The following is a 19,688-nucleotide window of genomic DNA, read 5'->3' as shown; positions in this document are numbered from 1 at the left end:
AAAACTGTCTCCTAATGTAACTGAATGGCAAGGTTGAAAGCTAAAGGATAATGAGATACTCCAAGCAAGTAGCAATCAGAGGCAAGCTGCCTTAGCTATGTTCATGTTCAGCATTGCAGACGTTAACCACAAAGACAGAGCCTGGGTGAAGAAGGCTCTGATGTTCACTTAAAAGTTTAGTTTATAGGATGACATATATAACAAGCCAAGTGCTACAAAATCATACAATATGGGACAATGGGAGTTCCATGGATAGTGCAGATAGGCTAGATTGCCTCAAAATGGAAGATGTGAGCAAAGTGAACTCAGCAATTGACATATTAGGCAGAAGAAATAAAAAGTCAGACAAGAGACAGAGATTTCACTAAAATTGTTAAGAAGCTTGAGCAAATAGCAGGGGCGTAGAGCATCATGTCCATTACAGGATGTTCTCTCTTCATTTGTGTATGCAACAGAAAAAACTGGCGGTAGCGCCGCCTATGATAGACATCAGTATCTTCCTGATGCTTGTCATTATATGCACCACAGTGCAACTCAGAAAGAAAAGCACAGAGCAACTGGAACAAACACCATTAAGATGAATGTTAACTGTTTAGAAGTAGATCATTATGAAATTATTGCACAGGAAAGGCAGGCATGTAGGTAAACCTCCACAGAGAAGGGAACTTATGATTTAAAATGTAATCTAAAAGCATTCAAAAAAGGGACTTAAAATAAATGAAGCATTCATCTTAAGTCAGCAAAGAAATGGAAAATAAACCTAAAGGAAGCAATACTTACATGAAGTAATAGATTGTTGAAATAAATGTCAAGCTATAACAATGGAATCAAGGAACGTATGAGGTTGTTCTTTGTAAGACTAATCAGGAGAGGAGCCAAAGAGAGCAATCAGAAATCAATAGAAATGAAAAAGGCTGGAATAGATGAGATAAGATGACGCTATTCACTTCATGACAGTAATAGGGTGACTAATGAGTGATGGATACATTTATAGAGTATGACTTCATAATGATGAGAAAATCTTTATATCTTTATAACCATTAAAGGAACTGTAGTTAAAAATCTTCACTCAGAGAAAATTACAAGCCCCAATTCCTTTATAAAAGATTTAAATCAAACTCCCAAGGACCAAAGAATCCCAACATCACACAGCTCTCTCATGGACTAAGCAAGGAGAACTGAATCCTAACTTGTTTCATGAAGCTGGCAAAATCTCAGATCCAAAATCAGACAGTATGAAAAGGCAGACAAGAGGATACAATTGTCACACAATTGTAGGAACTTCAGCACCAAAGGAAGGCCTGGCAGGCAAACTCAACCCATGGATAGACTGGATCTGACACTTTCTGATGCATTTACCCCAGCAATACTAGGTTGGCTTGATATCAGAAATCAAACCATGTTCTAGCCTGAACCTTTTGAGGGATTAAACAGAACTATCCTGTATTCTTAGAGAAAACCTTGAAAAGATTATACTTGCACTTGTACTAAATACTCTTAATAAGTTAGGAATATGACAGGACTTTTCTATCAATCAGGAGTATTCACACGTACACACACACACACCACACACTCATATACACACCAAACTCACACATACACTTCCACACACACCACACTGCATACCGCATACATACATGCAGGTCATATTTATACACACAAACACCCACATAAACATATGCACCTCCTGTGCAAAACACACACACACACACACACACAAACAAACACTTTTTCATAAGAAATATAACTACTGGTAAAATTATTTTCAAAGTCAAGGTCAAATTATGGGTACCTATCCACACACCTGTTTCAAACAGAGACAAGAAGCCCTGGCCAGTATGAAAAAATAAGAAATTGAGATAAAAACACAATGATTGAAGAGAAAGAAATTAAAATCATAAATTCTGTAGGTGTGGCTATATATATAGCAAACCTCAAAGAGCCAACAAGTCATTTACTAGGATTATTAAGTTAATTTAGCAGGGTGTCTTGAAAAAACAATTAGTGTATTAAAAGAATTACATTTTCACCTAGATTATGACTTCAAAATATTTTGAACTAGGAACCAAAAAGTACTGAAGAATAATCTTAACAAAACCACCTGTGAATTAACTGAAGAGTTATACAATTTTCTTGGCAAACAAGAGTGGGAAAAAAAATCACATCCTTACACATCCTTATCTGATGCTGTACAGATAACAATTTCCAAACTCATTTATGGTCAGTACAGATTTAATAAGCATTTGCAATGGCACCTTTTCCTTTACAAAATGATTGACAAATTTTATATATAAAAAAAGAATGGCTAAGAGCTGTCAAGACATTTTTAATGAAAGTGAACAGGTGGAGATCTGTCCCATTAGATATCAAGATTCATTACAAGGCTACAGTAATTAAGGTTTTGCTGTATCCTTGAAACAATGAACTATTCAATGTGGGAGAATGTTCTAAAACTTTTAGAATATAAGAGAGTACTCTTGGGATCTCCAGGCAGGAAGAGAATTTATTCAACCAGTCAAGAGAAAAAGAACTCAATGCAGAAGAAAGATGTATTTGGCAATGCTGAATCTAGGAATTGTTCACTAAACATTACCATCCTCTGTCTACATGGTAGGTTGTAGGTTTCAAGATCACTTGTGAATACCAGATATAGGAGGTAGTTCTGATGCACTGATCATGAATCTGCCTCTGAACCGTGAAGGTCCTGTTCCCCAATTGGTTCTTGATTGATCAATAAGATGTTAGTAGTCAATGAACTAGGCAGAATAGACAGGACTTCCAATTTCTCCCCATTCCCCAGCCCCCCAGGCAGGCTAACAGACACAAGGAAGAAGAGAAAGATTTGCCATGCTTCAGAGGAAAAAAAGAGCCCTCGTATGACGTAATCATAAATAAACTAGGGAGGGATGATTTGAAGATCCAAGGGAACTTAGGTGGGGCAGGTAGCATGTGCCAGGAGCTTAAAGTGGAGTAGTAGGAACTACACACTACAGCCAAATTCCTAGACCTCCAAATCCCTTCTGTAAAACAGGGTGATATTTACCTCTTCCCTGTGCAAATCTTACCCTGTACTTCAAATCATTCCTCCATAGGTTATGTATGATTACCACATACAACAGTCAACACTGTGTACATGGTTGTTATGTTATATTGTTTAGCACACAATCACCAAAACTGTACATGTTCAGTTCAAATGCAGTTTTTTGAACATAGTTTGGAATGTGAGGTGGTTTGGTTCTACACTGTAAACTATATAAATACAGATGACTGCCTTAAATGGAAAGGACAGATAGGCCATAAGACTAAAGACTGTATTGGCTAGTTGTATATTCATGTTCTATATAAATTAGCAAAATATCACACATAGAATATATAAGTAAATTTTTAAAAGATTCTATTTTTAATTTATGTGTATATGAATGTTGTACTTATGAGTTTTATTATGAGTCGTGGGTGCCATATTTATACACACACACATGTACCACCCGTGCCGTACCCAGTAGAGACAAGAAGAAGGCATCAGATTTCCTGGATCTAGAGTTAGGTAATTCTGAGCCAAAACATTATGTGCATTCTGGAAACCAATCCCTCGTCCTCTACAAGAGTGAGCAATTTGGTTATCTCTCCAGTACAAATAGGTAAGTAAATAGCAACAAATTAAAAAATAAAGTCCAATAGAGAAGGGAACATAGGATACAAATTGCACAGAAAGAAAACAGTTGCCAAAGACATGGAAAGATGAGTCATCTATTCCAGATCAAAGTAATGTAAAGTGCTCAGCTCCATGAAATACTACAGCACTCCCACAGAAGAGTCCAGAATGAAACAGACCAAGAGGTGCTGTGGATGCTGGGAGAGAATCTTCCATAAGGCTATTCTCTACTACAGAGTAGGGTTACCACAGCTGAGCTGCCCTTGACCCAGAAACTTTGCCCGTATGTAGATATCCTAAAGGAATGCTTGCCCATACATATATTGATATGCATGTAACACTTCTTACAGCATCATGGCTAATATTGGCAAAACCTTCAGAGTTTGTGGAGAATGAAGGTAAGGAAGTCTGGAAGAGATGAAAGCATGAAGAACATATGTAGGTACAAGGAGGCACTTCTACCAGCAGGTACTTTATGTTTCTGAATATGGGGCTGGTCAGAAGAACAGTTCGTTTCGGCTTCAGCTAGAATAAATGGCTCAGTTGCAGAGGCAGAGTTTTAAATAGAGTCCTGGATTTTTCAGGGTGGGAGTGGGAAGCTATGGTGAACTGACAGATACTGAGAAGCTGGTGGAATCAATGGGTTGGAAATTCTGATTGGTCTGAAGAATTCTGCACGGTGGGGCTGCCAAATAAGTGAGGCAGAAACATACCAGGTGTGGTCAGAAAATGGAATGCTTACCCCTGAGTTTTTGAGTAGAGAACAATTACTTCCCCATCTTTCTCTCTCATGCTGGGAGCAAAGCACAGAAACAGGTGTAGCTGTGTGGCAGAGAGATGGGGGGGGCATGTAAGAGTCAACAGAACATATCAGTTGTTCGGAGACTCGAAGGGTATGCGAGGTCACTAGGGTGATGGGAAAGGATGAGCCTGGTGCTGAGGACGAAAAAGTTAGAGCTTAGTAGGTGGCTCCAGCAAGGATGAGTGACAGTTGGTACTGTCTGATAGTCACTTCGGTGGCACCAGTGAGGTTGGGAGGAAATGGAGGGGAGGTGGCTTGCCAGCATCAGGTAACAGCAGGAAGTGCTTCTATCCTAGGCCCAGTGCTCAGAAAGACACAGAGTCAGCCTCCATCTCAGAGGGCTTTCATGGCATCAGTTTTCTAATGAGACAACCAGGTTTCAGTTAGGGGTGGAAAGAAGGCAGAGGAACAGGGGGCTTTTGTATTGTACTGTACTGTACTGTATTGTATTCTATTGTTTGTTGAAGCCCTATTGAAAGGCACAAGGAGAAGTAAAGTTGACCTCTCCATGACTGAGTCAGATTAGAGTCATACCACCTAAGTGAGGTGAGAGTTTAGGTGATAATAGAGGGCTAGACTTTGGACAGCAAGTGACATGCATAACAAGTAAGGCAAAATGTGGTCCACCCAGGCTACTTAAAAAAGGTAAAAATCTCCTATTTCCTAGGATACAACAGATGCTCACTAATATATGGCTTTTACTCTTTTCTTACTATTTCTATTTTTATCTGGTTCTCAACGATACAATAAAATACTCTCCTTAAGGCTTAGAAAGTAGGCAGAATCACTGACTTGGTGTTTAAGCTGAAACCACCTTGTATTTTTTTTTTTTTATATTTAGAAATAAGAAAGTAGGGTTAAAGGCAAGCACTCAGATCTCCTAGCTGTTCTGCTGTGGGTTTATCCTGTTAAACCAACCGTAAGGCTCCCTGAATCTATGTGGTAGCAGCCCATGTTAGCTCAATCACCATGCATAACAGCCAGTGTTTTTTATTCTGTCACATATATAAACTTACAGCCCTTGAGGGGACCACTCTGTACAGGAAGAGCCCACTTTAAGAGAGCCTTCTTGACTGACAAGCCCACCTTCCATACACAAACCAACCTCAGAATCTGCCTCTTATACCAGGCCCCTGTATTCTGGCCATATTCCTCTGATCCTATCACCCCTGGGATGGTCCTAGGCTCCAGAACCCAATAAAATAACTCACCAATCCTAGGTGAATTATTTGCCTCACCCTTTCCTTCCCCCAGAAACCACAATAGGGGCTCTTACCCACTACCTCCCTTTTCCTTGCAAAACATAAATGTTCCCTGCATTGACTCGTGTAACATGCCAGGTGTCTTCCTGCTTGGAAACTAAACAAACACAGTTTGTAACATGCTCTTCTCACCCTAATTAAAAAAAAAAAAGCAAACTATACATCAAAAAATGTGTCCAGTGTTTATGGGTTACCAGGCCTACCAATGGAGGACCATAAAGCCTTCCCTTTGTGGTGCTTTTTCTACAGGCATCTGTACCAAACGACCCACCAGCAATTCTTTCTCTTGCCTCCAGCTCCTTGGTTAACAAAACCTTTCCTGAATGTACCAAAACTGGCTGCAGCTTCCTAAGGAACCCTGTTGACCCCGTGAAAATCATCCCCATAATACTTTGCAGAGTCTTTGTACAGTGCTGGAGCTTCACCCTGGCAGTCTCTTGGATGTCTTTTTGGTAGGTGATGCTTCAGTCTTTCTCTCTCCTTAGTGTTCTAGAGCTTTGATTAGAGCTGCTTCAGCACTGTGCAGGGTCAGCTCAGAATCCAGGAGTGGGGCCAGGCTGGCTTCCTTGCAAAGTCATCTGGTACACCAAGGGCAAGAATTAGACAGAGGGGCTCTACCTTCTCTGCACATGGATATTTCTCAAGATTTAGAAAGGAGACAGATGGTGAGATTCTAGGGACAATGACTAAGATGTGACCAGGGGACTGTGAAGCAGGTAGATCTTCCATGCAGAGAACAGCGCTCCAGATTAGAGGATACAGAGCGAGGTGGTCTGGGTCTCTGGAATGGCCATTCAGATTCTATGTGTGATGCGATTAGCATGGCACAGAGAGGCACACAGGAGCCTGTAGCTCTAATGGCTTCCATATTGCACAGCGGGAGCATCTAGAGCAAGGGTGAAGTGATAGGAACTAAAATCTAAAATGAATTTAGTCCCCCTCTGCCTCCGAGGCTTAGATTCCACCATCAGAGTTGTAAAGGGAATTACATCTATGTTTATGGTCTCTAATGTTATTTACCACTTACTAGGTGCTTCTCACCCACTGAGCACCACTGTAGAAAACTACACAGACCATTATCTGCTGAACAAAGGAAGTGACAGGGCTGAAATTATCATGCTATCTGCAAGACTAGAGATGCCAACCAGCTGTTTTAATTTAATCAATGAATCAGCGGGTAGCAGGGGAGGGGGTGGTGGAGATATAAAGAGGTTTCCAAGCACAGCATCCCTGTAGCCTGGGATGCTAGTAGGTAGCCAGGACAATGATGTTACCTGCTAGTGACAAAGTCAACAAGATGTTGCTTGAACATGAGGCTCCACTTCTTTATTGTGTTCAGCAGAGATGCCTTGAAGGGTCTCACATCCACTCGCATCCAGCCGTCAAACACCTTGGTGGGTTCCAGGCTGACCACCTCCTCATAGAGCTTTTCATAGGAGTCTATCTGGTCTTTGAAGTGATGGAGGAGGGGTGGGTTTTCTGGAATGCCGTCTTCAGCATGGGCTTCTATCTCTTCAGGTGTGAGGACATGCCCATAGAGCAGAAACTGACCAAGAACCTCCTTCCTATCCTCCACATACAGGTAAGAATACTGGCTGAGGGTATTTCTATAGCCACAGCAGAGGGTCATCATATTCTGTACCCTCTCCATGAGCACGCTCCGAAGACCAGCTAAGTCAGCCATGTCCTCTAGGTCACCCTGCGGGAGTGAGATAACAGCAGGGAGGTTAGACTGGTGCTTAGTGGGATCACATAGATGTGGAAGAAGGCAGATGTCGTCATTCCAGTACCTGATAGTGAGGAGAGCCACTGTGTGGGGAAAGCCGGGGCACGAGGGATGGCATAGCAAAAATTCTGGTGACAAGACTCTGGACAATGTCATACAAGCCTCCCTTCACCCCAGAGTCCAGAGAAGGGTGGAAAACTAATTCTGGGGTGACAAGGTTGAGCTGTGCTTCAAATACTGGGGTGAGTCCAGGCTTGCATTCTGGAAAACAAAGCATCAGAATGATGGTGAATGAAGCAAGGGGACAAGGCACTATTTCCTGAAACCTGGATTCAGACATTTCTTTACAGTGCAGAAAAATACAAATGTAAATTTTGCCTATAGAGGGGAGGGGGCAGTCCTGTAGTGTTTCACCACAGGGAACTGCTGACATTTTGAATGAACTCGTTCTTGTGTGGCCCTCTCCTGGGTGTTACAGAACATTTACTTTTCTTGTCTTGTCCTTGAAGAGCACACTCCAATGACTGACCAACCCAAGCCATAGAGCAGAAAATTCCCTTCTACACTCTTAACACCCTGTCTTGGTGCAATGCTGCTTTTCCTGAAGAAGAGACTGAGTTGCCAACCACCCCACCATCCCAGCATCCATCTCATGAGTGGGGGGTTCTGTGCACACACATTCATACAGGAACGAACAACAAAAGCTACAATCCTAATTTTTCTGTTCCTTTTCTATAAACATGGGGCTTACTTTAATTCTGTAGTCTTACCGTGATAAAAATTTTAAAAACAGCATAAATAATTCACAGATCCCTGATTACTTGCTAGAGGAAGTTGCCTTGCTAGATTTAAGTCAAAATATAACATGGAGCACGGTGTTCTATGTATAAGGCAAACACTTAAAGTTTTATCAGTAACCACTGAGTGTCGTGCATCTTTTGACAATAGAAATAAATGGGAGAGGGTTGTGGGTTGGACAGTGTGGGCAAAGGAGTCCCCCTGACTGAGCCGCTGCCCTCTTATTGCCTAGAAAAAGAGCTAAATCTCGATATGTAACTAAATTCTCCAGCTCTTCATGGCATTAGGTATAGTGATGTGAAGGTAAGGTAAAGTGGGAAGGGACCTCAGAGGGTCAGGTGAGCCTTTGCTATACATTTTTCTTCCCTTTCTATAGACTACAGCTTGAATATGATGTGACTCTCTTGACCATAGAATGAGGTCAAGACCTCGGAGAATAGCAGCGCAACAGGATTGGAGCAACCTGCCAGAAAAAAAAAAATGGCAATTCTCATGGACTATGACTTGAGGTCGTTGGACTTCTTTATCCCTTAAGCCACATTTTGGATGGAGATTTGGTTGCCATAGGTTGGCCATTCACGTTAGGTAAAAAAAAAAACACAGGGTCCTCAAAGACGCCATTTAAGACTAAGATCTTATTTTCAAAACCACAGGCATCAAATATTGTGGGACTCAGGAGAGTTTCAACAAGCATATTTTAACCTAAAGGAGACAACTTTACCAACAGCCTTGCAGGTTTGATCTCTGGGGTAGAGCTGAAAGAAAAATAATATAAAACAAGACAAACAGCAATAAAATCCTATGGAATTCATCTTGAATAGGTTGGACATCACTTGTCTGAAATGCCTGGGGCAAGAAGAGCATTGGGCAGCACAGACTGCTTGTGGAGCTTTCCTAATCCAACATCTCCAATGGTCTGAAATCCAAAATGTTCAGAGCTGGGTTGGTATCTCAGAGCATTTCGGATTCCAGATCATTGGTCAGGGGTGCTCAGTGGGCAGTCACAGTGTGTTGCACATCATTGCAAAATAATATATTAGTAGATAAATCTGCATGTGGTTTACGGCATTTACATGATTTGAAAGGATATTGGAGGGCTATGGGACTTTTTGTCACATGTGCTGGTCTGAGAACTAAATCTCTACATCAGATAAGATGCAGACATCATTACTACAGGAGGAAAATGGCCTGGCTTCCTCAATGGGGGTACAAGCCAGTCCTTTAGGAGGCAAGTTGTGTGGGTGTTTCTTAGTGTGGTAGGTAGCATGTGACCTGCTTATTATGCAAGATTTCAGCAGATTTGATGAGGAAGCCAGCCAAAAGACATAAACTTGCTCCTACTTAGGGAGACAAAAATGATAAAATGGGCCACTTCACTGTCCCTCAGCTAGCTAGTATCTATAAAATGTGTGTATGTGTGTGTGTGTGTGTGTGTGTATTTGTTTGTTTGGAGACACAGTCCTTCTATGCAACCCAGCTGGCCTGGAATTTGTTATGTAACCCCTGGTGGCCCCAGACATACATTTCCCCTGCCTCTGCCTCCTAATTGCTAAGATTACTGATATATACCTCCACACCTGCACTTAAATTTTACCTATAATGCTTCAGCTCAGGTGGCTATAAAGTCCCTGTGCAACTACAAAATATTTACCACTCAAAGAATTTGGAAGGGCTATATTTTGAAGAAAAGGTATTCTTCTGTTTTCTGGTCTCCATGGAGGGAACATGATGCTGGTGATCTTGAGGAAATATTGCCCATCCTTTTGTTTACAATCTCATCTTCCATCAGAGGGAAAGTGGCACACCAGGCCATTCCGTATCAAAGTCAGACAGCCACTAGTCAAGGGTGGAGTCACTAATCTGAGATGCCCTCTGTGGACACTGCCTGTAAAATGGCTGTGTCTTGATCCTAGGGCTAGTTGAGGACTGAGTGGGAGGGTGCCCAAAATTTCAACATCGGAGAAGTCAGTCTAATTCAGTGAGAAGAGAACTGCTATGTTGGTAGCTAAGAGCTACCTCTTGGGTTTCAACATCTGTGGTTCATGCCCCAGGTTCTAGAAACTGATATCCCAGAGTGGATTGCTGTGCTTCTTTCATTTGGAGCAGCCCTGATTCCTATAGGTAGTGTTTCCAGCTAATGATACCATGGGGTTGTTTATTGCAGACATACTGAGCTGAGCACGGTTCCTGTGTGCACCTTCAACTTGGGCACCCTCTTTCACAAGCTGGGTAACGGGATTCATGTTGGCCTGCTAATAGTATCTCTGCACTCAATTTCTCTACTTGGTTGGTCTTGACATTAAATGCCCATCTCAATTTGACCCCCTGCCTTCAAAATATTCCTTTTGCTGGTACAGTTTGACTCTTTCTTCAATATGACCGTTGCTAGACAGCCCAGAATCTACCAGAATGTGAAAGTCTAATTTAATTTTCAGTCTTGAACTTTTCTGCCCTTTCTATCTCACCATTCACTAGCCAAGTTGAGCTGCTATAAGAGTGTTGACTTTGGGCACATTACCATAGTTTGTCCATCCTAATTCAAAGCCCTTACTTATATCTAATAGCTTCAGAGACAGCTCATCACCTTTTAACATTCCTTTTCCTTCTGAGAGCTGTCTTCTCCCTTGCTTCTTGTCTCCTTTTTATACATAATTCTGTTTCCCCCTACTTTACCTGGCAACTTCAAACCTCCTGTGTTTCTCAAAGGACACAGAGATAGAACATGGAGAGCTTGAAGGCACAGAACATCCCCTCTATCTGCTCATGAGTCAAGTGTGGAGGAAGGCATCCTTAGTAACCACTTCCCTCTGCTCCAGCTTCAGCAGTCCTCTCCTGGACCTTTATTTTGGTAGAGTTCTCATTTTGCTTTTGACATGGGCCTTATAATCTTGCAGCCTGATGTGTCATGTGATGTTTAGAGTCAGGCATCTTTTCTCTTTGAACCACCCTTTGCTCTCTATCACTCATAAAATACCCAGCACTTTGGCCACTCTCAACAAAGTTTACTCTAATACAGCACGGATTGTTGCTGCCATCTGCCCCGTCATAGCCTGTAGCCATCAATCGATAGGTACCAGTGTTTTCCAATAGATATTTGAGAGAACACTCAATGGCAAGAAAAAATCCATCCAACAACATAGAATCAATGTAGTTCACGTAAGACTTCCAAATGCTGGATGCTGGGTCTGCTGCAAACAGAACCAGGTTTTCCTACAGAAGAAAGAAGACAGGGTATAAGCCATGTTTAGCAACACGGGAGAACTGGCAAAATCACCACCAGTAAGAATGCACAACAAAAGCTTTCTGCAAAGGCTTTGCTGTTACATGTCCTTAGTCTGTTCTGTCAAAGAGGGATATACATTGATGGACAAGAATATAAGTCCATTCCGTGAAGAAGATGTGGGGTCATATCTGTCCTTCAAGGACAGGGTTTGGCTGTCTTCTCAGGGAGAATGCTGAGGAACGTAGCACATTGAGTGCTTTGCCAACCCTCACTGCTCATACTACTAAGGGAGGCGATCAGAGCAGGAGATAGAGTAGGCAGAAGGAAGACTTGGATTCGAGGATGCACAGTATTTCCTGGATAATCCTTTGAAATGGGCTGTGCTCTGTGGTTGGCATCTGATATTAATTAAAGGCCTTTCGTTACACTGAGTGATTTACAAAACAAACCATACAAGCAATCTCTCTCTCTCTCTCTCTCTCTCTCTCTCTCTCTCTCTCTCTCTCTCTCTCTCTCTCTTTCTCTCTCTCTCTCTGTCTCTTGCTCTCACTCTCGTTCTCTCGTGCACTCTCTCCCTCTCTGTGTGTCTCTGTCTCTCCTCTCCATCCTGGATCCTCTTCTCCCTCTTTCCCCCTCACTTCCCCTCTATCTTTCTTCTTGACCTAGGGTACCCTAAGTATCACCATAGTAACAAGGTTTGGACATCAAGGAGAGGGAGCGTATTTATTCAATAATTCCTAGCACAGGCAGCCATCTGCTTTTCATCATTTTCATAATTATTAAGACTATACACCTTCTTTCCAGGGAGCTGATGTTTTCAGAGAAGGCAGTAGGTAGCCCGGAGAGGTGACTCTCTAAAGTGATTCATACTTAACCCCTTGAGGAAACACTGCCATGTTACAGATTCCGATAGAGCTTAGTGATTTCACGATCCTGCTTTTAAGTGTCACGGTTCTAAAAATTTTAAGATGCATTACCAATGCCTTTACATCCTAAGTAGATTTAAGGTTTTCTTAATGACTTTAAACCCATCATTATGCAAATTATACTACGTGATGATGTGCAGTGGCTCGCAGGTGCTAGGATGTATGTTTTACACTAAGTAACTGGAAGGCTTATTTTATGTGACAAACTTCTGTTTCACTAAAGAAAAAGTCAGACATAGAAAACAGCAGATTTGGGAGTTATTAGATGAGACCATTGTAGTTGTTAAACAACCAACCAACAAGGAAGCCAAGCATGTATTGCAGACACCTGCAATTCTAAATCTCAGTAGGTTGAGTCAGGAGGATCAGGACTTTGAAAACAGTCTGGGTTAAAAAACAGGGAGACCCTCATCTTTGAAACACAACAACAACAAAGCAAAACAAAACTGAAACTAAAATAGCCTCTCAAATCTGGTGAAAAGGAGATCCAAAGAGCTTGCAACCTCCAAGTGGGGTGATTGCAGTGAGAATCCACTTAGGCACATCATAGCCAAACTGAAAACTGAGAAAAGATGAAGCATCCATTAAAAGCAACTTGAGAAGAGGCATTACATCACAGAGAAACAAAGACACAATTATGGCTTGCTTCTTTTGGGACATAATGTGGGGGATGAAGACCAAGCAACAATGGATGTAAGAAAACAAGCCTGCACAGGATTCTAGACCCAGTAAAGCTGCCATTCCAAAACCAGGTGAAGTCAGGACACATCCCACCCAAAGCCGAGCCAATGTGTCAACATTATGCCTGAATTCCAGGAGACTAAAGAAGATTCCTTAGGTCTAAGAGGGTATGGATAGAAGCACAGATCTACAGAAAAGAATAAAAAGCATGACTTGACAAGTGTATTGTGTGTGTGGAAGAACACTATCAATGTTTCTAAGCTATTTTTACAAAGAAGATGGATGAATCACTTATAATGTAGTCATCAATGCATTTCCCTATTATTTTCTTTAAATTTGTATTTATTTTTGAATATTTCACAAGTGCACATGATGCATTTGAATATACCCACTCCTCATTGATCTTCCTCATCTTTCTCCCACTCCTTTGGACACCTTCTCTTCAATAAGACTTCCGTCTACTTTTATCTCTTTCTTCTTTAAGATGTTAATGAGAAAAGTCTAGCAGTATTTAATATATTGGTGATTGGATGTGCTATTTTATTACATTTAATATATTTATATAACATAGATGTCATATAATGAGGGCGTCTTAGTTTTGTTTTCTATTGCTGTGATAAAATATCCTATCCTTCCCCCCCAAAAAATCAAAATAAGCCCTTCCTGAAAAACTACCACCAAGAAAAACAAAAGAAAACAAAATACCCTCCCAAACCAATGCAGTACATACATACATACATACACCCTGGAATGCAGGCGCGCTCATACTCACACACACTTACAACCTCCAGTTCATCCTTGTGTGGAAGCCAAGGCAGCAGATGCCTGAGGCAGAACATTGTGGAAGAGCATTGAATCTGTGCTTGCATGCTAATGCTCCTAAGGTTACTTCCTAAGGTTCCTGCTGTGAACCCAGCCTATGAAACTTGACCCACCCACACTCACGGAAGGTCTTCTTCCTACCTCAAATAACCCCCTTCACAAAATTCCTCACAGGCTTGCTCAGAGGTCAGCCTAACTGAGATCATTGCTCTTTGAAACTCCCTACCTAGATGAATAAACACTGAGTCAAGTAGAACATCCAAGCTAACCTTCATGACAGGGAGGGGTTAAATGGACCTGCATCCTCCAAGGTCTCTACAGCTCAGGATAAAACTGAGTGGAAACCTAGATCAGCTTCTAGAAATGGAAAGGCAATAGTGTAAGAGCTGGAGCCTCAACTGAGCTGTCAATAGGATGCTGAAAATGATGTGTGAACCTACAAGGACATGGACACAGAAAATCAGAGGGGAAGGAAGAATCAAAGCAAGTGGGAACATAACTGAATTAAATTCCATTACCCCTACACTGCACATAGTCAGTCCAAACCTCCGACTAAAAAATAGTCTTGTTAGCCCTATGAAAGCATTTCTTGGGGAGATGGGGGGGGGGAAGAGAAAGAGAGAGAGAGAGAGAGAGAGAGAGAGAGAGAGAGAGAGAGAGAGAGAGAGAGAGATGGTGCAACACTTAAGAGCACATACCGTGCTCTTAGAGGACCCCAATTTGGTTCTCAACATATACTTCAGGTGGCTCACAACAAAATGGAACTCGAGCATCTGGGGACCCATTGCCATTTCTACACTCCACAGGCACTGGTGCACACACCTACACATAATTCTTTTTAATATCTATGAAATTTCCAATGCATTTACCATATAATGGTTACAAAGGGAAATGTTTTGACTGTAGAGAAACAAGTAGATTGAAGGTATGAGTTTGGGGAGATGGACAATGCAGATAATAATAGGAACCAGGAGGGAAGGTTACATTATTATCAGAAAAAGGCAGCCTTCAAGATGAAGGAGCATCATTGGAAATCAAGAGAGACTTTTTTTTTTTTTTTTTTTTTTGGTTTTTTTCGAGACAGGGTTTCTCTGTATAGCCCTGGCTGTCCTGGAACTCACTTTGTAGACCAGGCTGGCCTCAAACTCAGAAATCTGCTTGCCTCTGCCTCCCAAGTGCTGGGATTAAAGGCGTGTACCACCACTGCCTGGCTCAAGAGAGACTTTCACAATGATGGTACATTTAGTTCATCAGGGTGTTATGATGACAGTTATGCCAGCAGAGCTCACATGAAAAACATTTGATAAAACTAAAGTATTAAACAGATAAATCTAAAACCACAGAGATTTTAATATTCTATCTATATCAGTTGGTAGAAAAAAATAGATATACAAGAACAGAAAGCATCCTAAAGATCCTAACAGAACCATCACATCTCATTTGGAGGATGCCACACCCAAAATGGAAGTACAGACATTTGCTATCAATATTCCAGTGTCCAAGAAATCCTCTCCAAATTAGGCTGTGGTCTAAGATATAGAACAAGTTTCAGTTAATTCCAAGTATCTCTTTGACCATTGAGTTAAATTAGACATCAATTCTATTACAATATGCAGAGAAGCACCAAAATGAAAGGAAATTAGAAAACACATTCCTAAATGACCATTGAATTAATGAAGTGATACAAGGAAAATATTTGAAGCCAATAGTGACATGAGGCAGATTAAGACTGTGGCATGAAGGCAAGACAAGGCCAAGAGGGCATCATCAAAGGAAGAAGGAAAGGCCTAATGTCAGGATACCCAGTTTCTATCCTGTGAGTCTAGAAAACAATATATAAGCAATACATCCTAAAATTACAAGATCTAGGACCAGATGAAACTTTTAAAAATAAAGTAAGAGAGTTCTTCATCTTTCAAAGGCAAAATTTAGGAACTTCTTCATGTAATTGGTCATCATTAATATTTATGATGGGGCATCTTAATTGTCCTTCAAACCACACTTGTATAGAATGGTGATTTATTCCTGAGTGCTGGCATGAGTCCATGGCCTTTTCAATAGTGTTGGAGATGGTGTTCATTTATCTTTCCCACTGTTCACAGTGAAGCTTCAGTTGTTGATTGTGGGATATGGGACTTCCCTGACCACAGTACAGTAAAAAAAACCTCTGCTGTATAACTGTGGCACTGTGATTTCTTTCTTTTGATCAAAGTCAGGGATGCCGTGGCACTCTCTCATCTGTCTGGGCTCTTGAGTGGTAGATCATAAGGATAATGTAGTAGAGCCACACCAGGCTGTATGGGCAGCGGTGGGTGGTTAGTGTAGTGGGTGATTTGGGATTTTGTTTTGCTTTCTCCTTCTAGTTTGAGGAGTTGGGTGTGAGATGGGTTAATTTGACAGTGTTAGTACTGGCTCCTTGATTTGGGGGTCCTATTATCTATTAGCTTTAGTTATTTTACTATTAGTCTAGAGTTTTATTCTTGCCCACAGAAGATTCAGCAACTATTGATTATTCTAATGCACAGATTCCCTTTTAATATTCAAATACCCTTCTTGATACAGTGTCTAAGCGGTCAGTTGTTACCTGGACAAGAGCGTGAATCTTAAGGCCAGATTCCTGGATGAGACTGTAGTATTTTTCCACGTGATCCTGCTGATCATCCAGAGAAAGGGGGCATTCTTTTTTCCCATCTTTTCTCTTGAATATTGGAGACACCCATGTTTTCATGATGTTTTGAATCTCTTCCACATTGTCTTTTGTCTTCTGAATTCTTTGTTCCAGGTCATGGATGCTATTGGTTATTTGCATAACATAATCCCAAATGCCTGCTCCCCAAAAGAAATAGAATTAACTAAAATGGCATATGGCGGTGGCAAAGCTGAAGGACTGTGTGCTATGAATGACAGGATCTTTTGCCTACAGGCTTTAGGAGACTTTTCTGTATAGACTACTTCTTTATCGGCAAAGTACTCCTTTCCGGTCATATTAAAAAGTCAGCCCCTCCCATAATTCCAATTATATAGGATGATAAACAAGGAAATACTTAGCTACTAAGCACATAGGAATTTCAATTGTTAGGAAATATCAGATCAATTTAATATTTTTTGATTACTCACATTTTGTTTATAGTAACTTGCAATGTGTTGTATGCTAAAAATGCTATCCTCTTACATATACTGGGTAAAGTCCTAACACATTTAATGGAATCTTCTGGGACTTTGATGAGTTGATTATGATCTTCATTTTAAGCTCTTAATTTTCTAAGGACACTAGTGTTCATTGTTTTCCCTACTGCATCATTATTTACACTTCATTTTAAACTTTATGATGGATTTTTAAAAAACATAGCCAATCTTACATGATTTGGGTTATACATATCCTTCTGCCCTTCCACACACTCGAACTCTTTGATGGTAATATACCACATGTCCCATCTTGTCCCGAGAGTCCCTCACAAGCTCACAATCAGCAATAACTAAAGATTACTGGATTTAACTGGAAGACGCCAGAGCAGTAAATGTGCTGTTTTCTTCTTTTCTGTGTTCATATGGTAGTTTAATAACCTAAACAGCAATGGTGGCAATTAGAGTTTTCATTTATAAAGTGCCTGGCATATGCAGGAGAACATGGGGACATATAGAACCTCCAAGTCCCTTGTGGTACGGGTTATAGAAGTTTCTATATTGACAACTTACATCTGGAGAGAAGAAGGACGAAGATGGACTGTCTGTGTTTCCCAGCTTGGGTATATATCTGAGAAGAGGTTGGTTTTGTGTTTGCGACTCAGATCAGGGTCCAGGTGGATAATGGGGGCGGGGGTGTCTTTTAACTTCACTGGGTCTTTCAGTGCCCATATTCCTTTCTGACTACAGATTGTTCTTTCTTACCTTCTGTTTTCCAGCTCAGAGTCTCCTCTGCAGCTCTCAGGCGGAGATCAATATTTTGCAGTTCTTCCTCCACTAGTGGAAATTCCACCTCCAGCAGAATTTTTATAACCTTGTTGTACCAATTTGCCATCAACTCCAAGTTGGCCACAAGCTGACGATAGAATTCCCTGGAGGAGAACATGGCTGCTGCGGTCTCGGGGATGGTTTTCACCTCACTGGGCTGAAGATAGTTCATTTCTTTCAACACTGAAATCAGCTGAGCAAAGAGGCAAGCATGAGTAGCATCTGCAAGTAGATCAACAAGAAAGTGGCTGTGTCCATGAAGGACCCTTAGAATCTTGGGGGCCTAAAGACCTTGAGCCTCTTGCTAACCTCTGTTTCCTTGTTCCTTCCATGCAGCATCAGGGCAGAAGGTTCAGAAGAGAGAAGATAACTTGGAGGGAAGCCTAATGGTCAGAAGTATAAAATGGAAGACCAAGAGGAAGGGATACTGAGAAAGGAGCCTCTGCCCCGAAAGTTCAAATTATCTAGTAACATCATAGACGTTAGCGCTTGCATGCACACACCTTATGATGTTGTACCATGGCAAAGTTGTTTAGCAATGTCTTTCTGAGGAAGTGTTCCTCTCATTATGCAACTCAGGTTTGATTCCCTACTGTGCAAATTCAAATACATTGGTCAAGCCTAGAGAAATCATGAACATGAATATCATAAGAAAGTAGTGCAACCTGAGATTCATCCCCCTACAAGAGAGTACGGAGTATAATAAGTTCTTTCAAGTCGTATTTGAAATTATTTTTAAAAATCTCTAGACCCTTGAAGTCAGTGGAGTGAAGTGACTGTTTCTGGGACCCCAGGGGTAGTTACTATCACCCAGCTGACCTGTGGGTTAAAGTTGACAGAGAGCTGCTTTGTGTTGGGGTCACGATGCAAAAGTGGTAGGGAAAGATTGGACTGTGACTTTTCAGATACCGTCTGACACCAGTCCTCATAAAGTCTTCTCTCATACCTGCAACAACCAGAGACAACAGCCACCTCATAAACAGACTGTGAACCCCTCGCTCCTTGCCCTACTCTGTAATGAAATAATCTGGAGAAACAGCTAGTGTCTGATCCAGCTGGGATGTGCTAGCTCTTTTAGGGGCCCACTGATCTTTGAAGGTGGTTGTAGGCATAATGTTATTGTGTGCAGTGTAAAACTTACCTTTATATATTATTCCAAGTCTAATTTCTCTATCCCATTATCTGGTTTGTTAAGAATCTCCTGTCTCATATTTGTGGAAACAATGCTCTCCATTTATTCTATGCCTTGTCAATAAAAGCTGGAAAAGCCAATAATTAGGCAATAGAAAACATATGCCAGGACTTCTGCCAGCCAGAGGAGGAGAGAGAGGAAGGAAGAGAGGAGTCACCACAAGGAAGGGGTCCAAAGCAACATTAGCCCAGAGAGCCAGACCAATACACAAGTGCAAGTATCTCAGTGATTTGGGCTGAGAGGTAGCCAGACTGTATTAGAGGATAGAATAATGCCTAGTTATTGTGCTTTTAATTTGCAAATAAATCTTGGTCTCTCTGTGTTGTTATTGGAAAGCTAGCCAGGATAAAGAAAAACAGTCACTGTATTAACTTACTGCATACATTTCTAATAATATACATTCTTTTACAGGTGGTGCCACTGCAATCAGAGAAGAATAGAAAGATTTCAATGATCTTTGGTGGTGGGAATGGAAGCTTTGTCTTACCTCCAGGGACATACAGAAAAAGATATTGATAAACAACTGCACTCACACTAACCTTTGAGTAGCTGGTGGAATTCATTATTCAGTCATTGCACATTGACTGGGTACATGCCATGTGCTGTGCTGGGAGAATAAATTCATGAATTAATAACTCATGATAAACCCAGCT

At 41.3% G+C, this 19,688-nt stretch overlaps 1 protein-coding gene across 1 annotated transcript in view; it reads right to left on the bottom strand.

Moving 5' to 3' along the window:
- Positions 1 to 19,688, bottom strand: part of Dnah9 (dynein axonemal heavy chain 9) — a 352,309-nt gene that overhangs the window by 276,541 nt on the left and 56,080 nt on the right. Inside the window, exons 12-17 of the mRNA XM_021178488.2 lie at positions 18,663 to 18,789; positions 17,781 to 18,036; positions 16,477 to 16,718; positions 11,315 to 11,450; positions 7,507 to 7,703; positions 6,991 to 7,415 (exon numbers count right to left, since the gene is read on the bottom strand). Of these exons, the coding sequence (XP_021034147.1) occupies positions 6,991 to 7,415; positions 7,507 to 7,703; positions 11,315 to 11,450; positions 16,477 to 16,718; positions 17,781 to 18,036; positions 18,663 to 18,789 (1,383 nt within the window). The remainder of the gene's footprint in view (positions 1 to 6,990; positions 7,416 to 7,506; positions 7,704 to 11,314; positions 11,451 to 16,476; positions 16,719 to 17,780; positions 18,037 to 18,662; positions 18,790 to 19,688) is intronic.

Source organism: Mus caroli, unplaced genomic scaffold, assembly GCF_978045245.1.
Source record: "Mus caroli unplaced genomic scaffold, Mus_caroli_1 scaffold_13, whole genome shotgun sequence".
Classification (NCBI taxonomy): Eukaryota; Metazoa; Chordata; class Mammalia; order Rodentia; family Muridae; genus Mus; species Mus caroli.
Note: the sequence above shows the minus strand (reverse complement) of the source record. Positions and strands in the feature narration are given on the sequence as shown.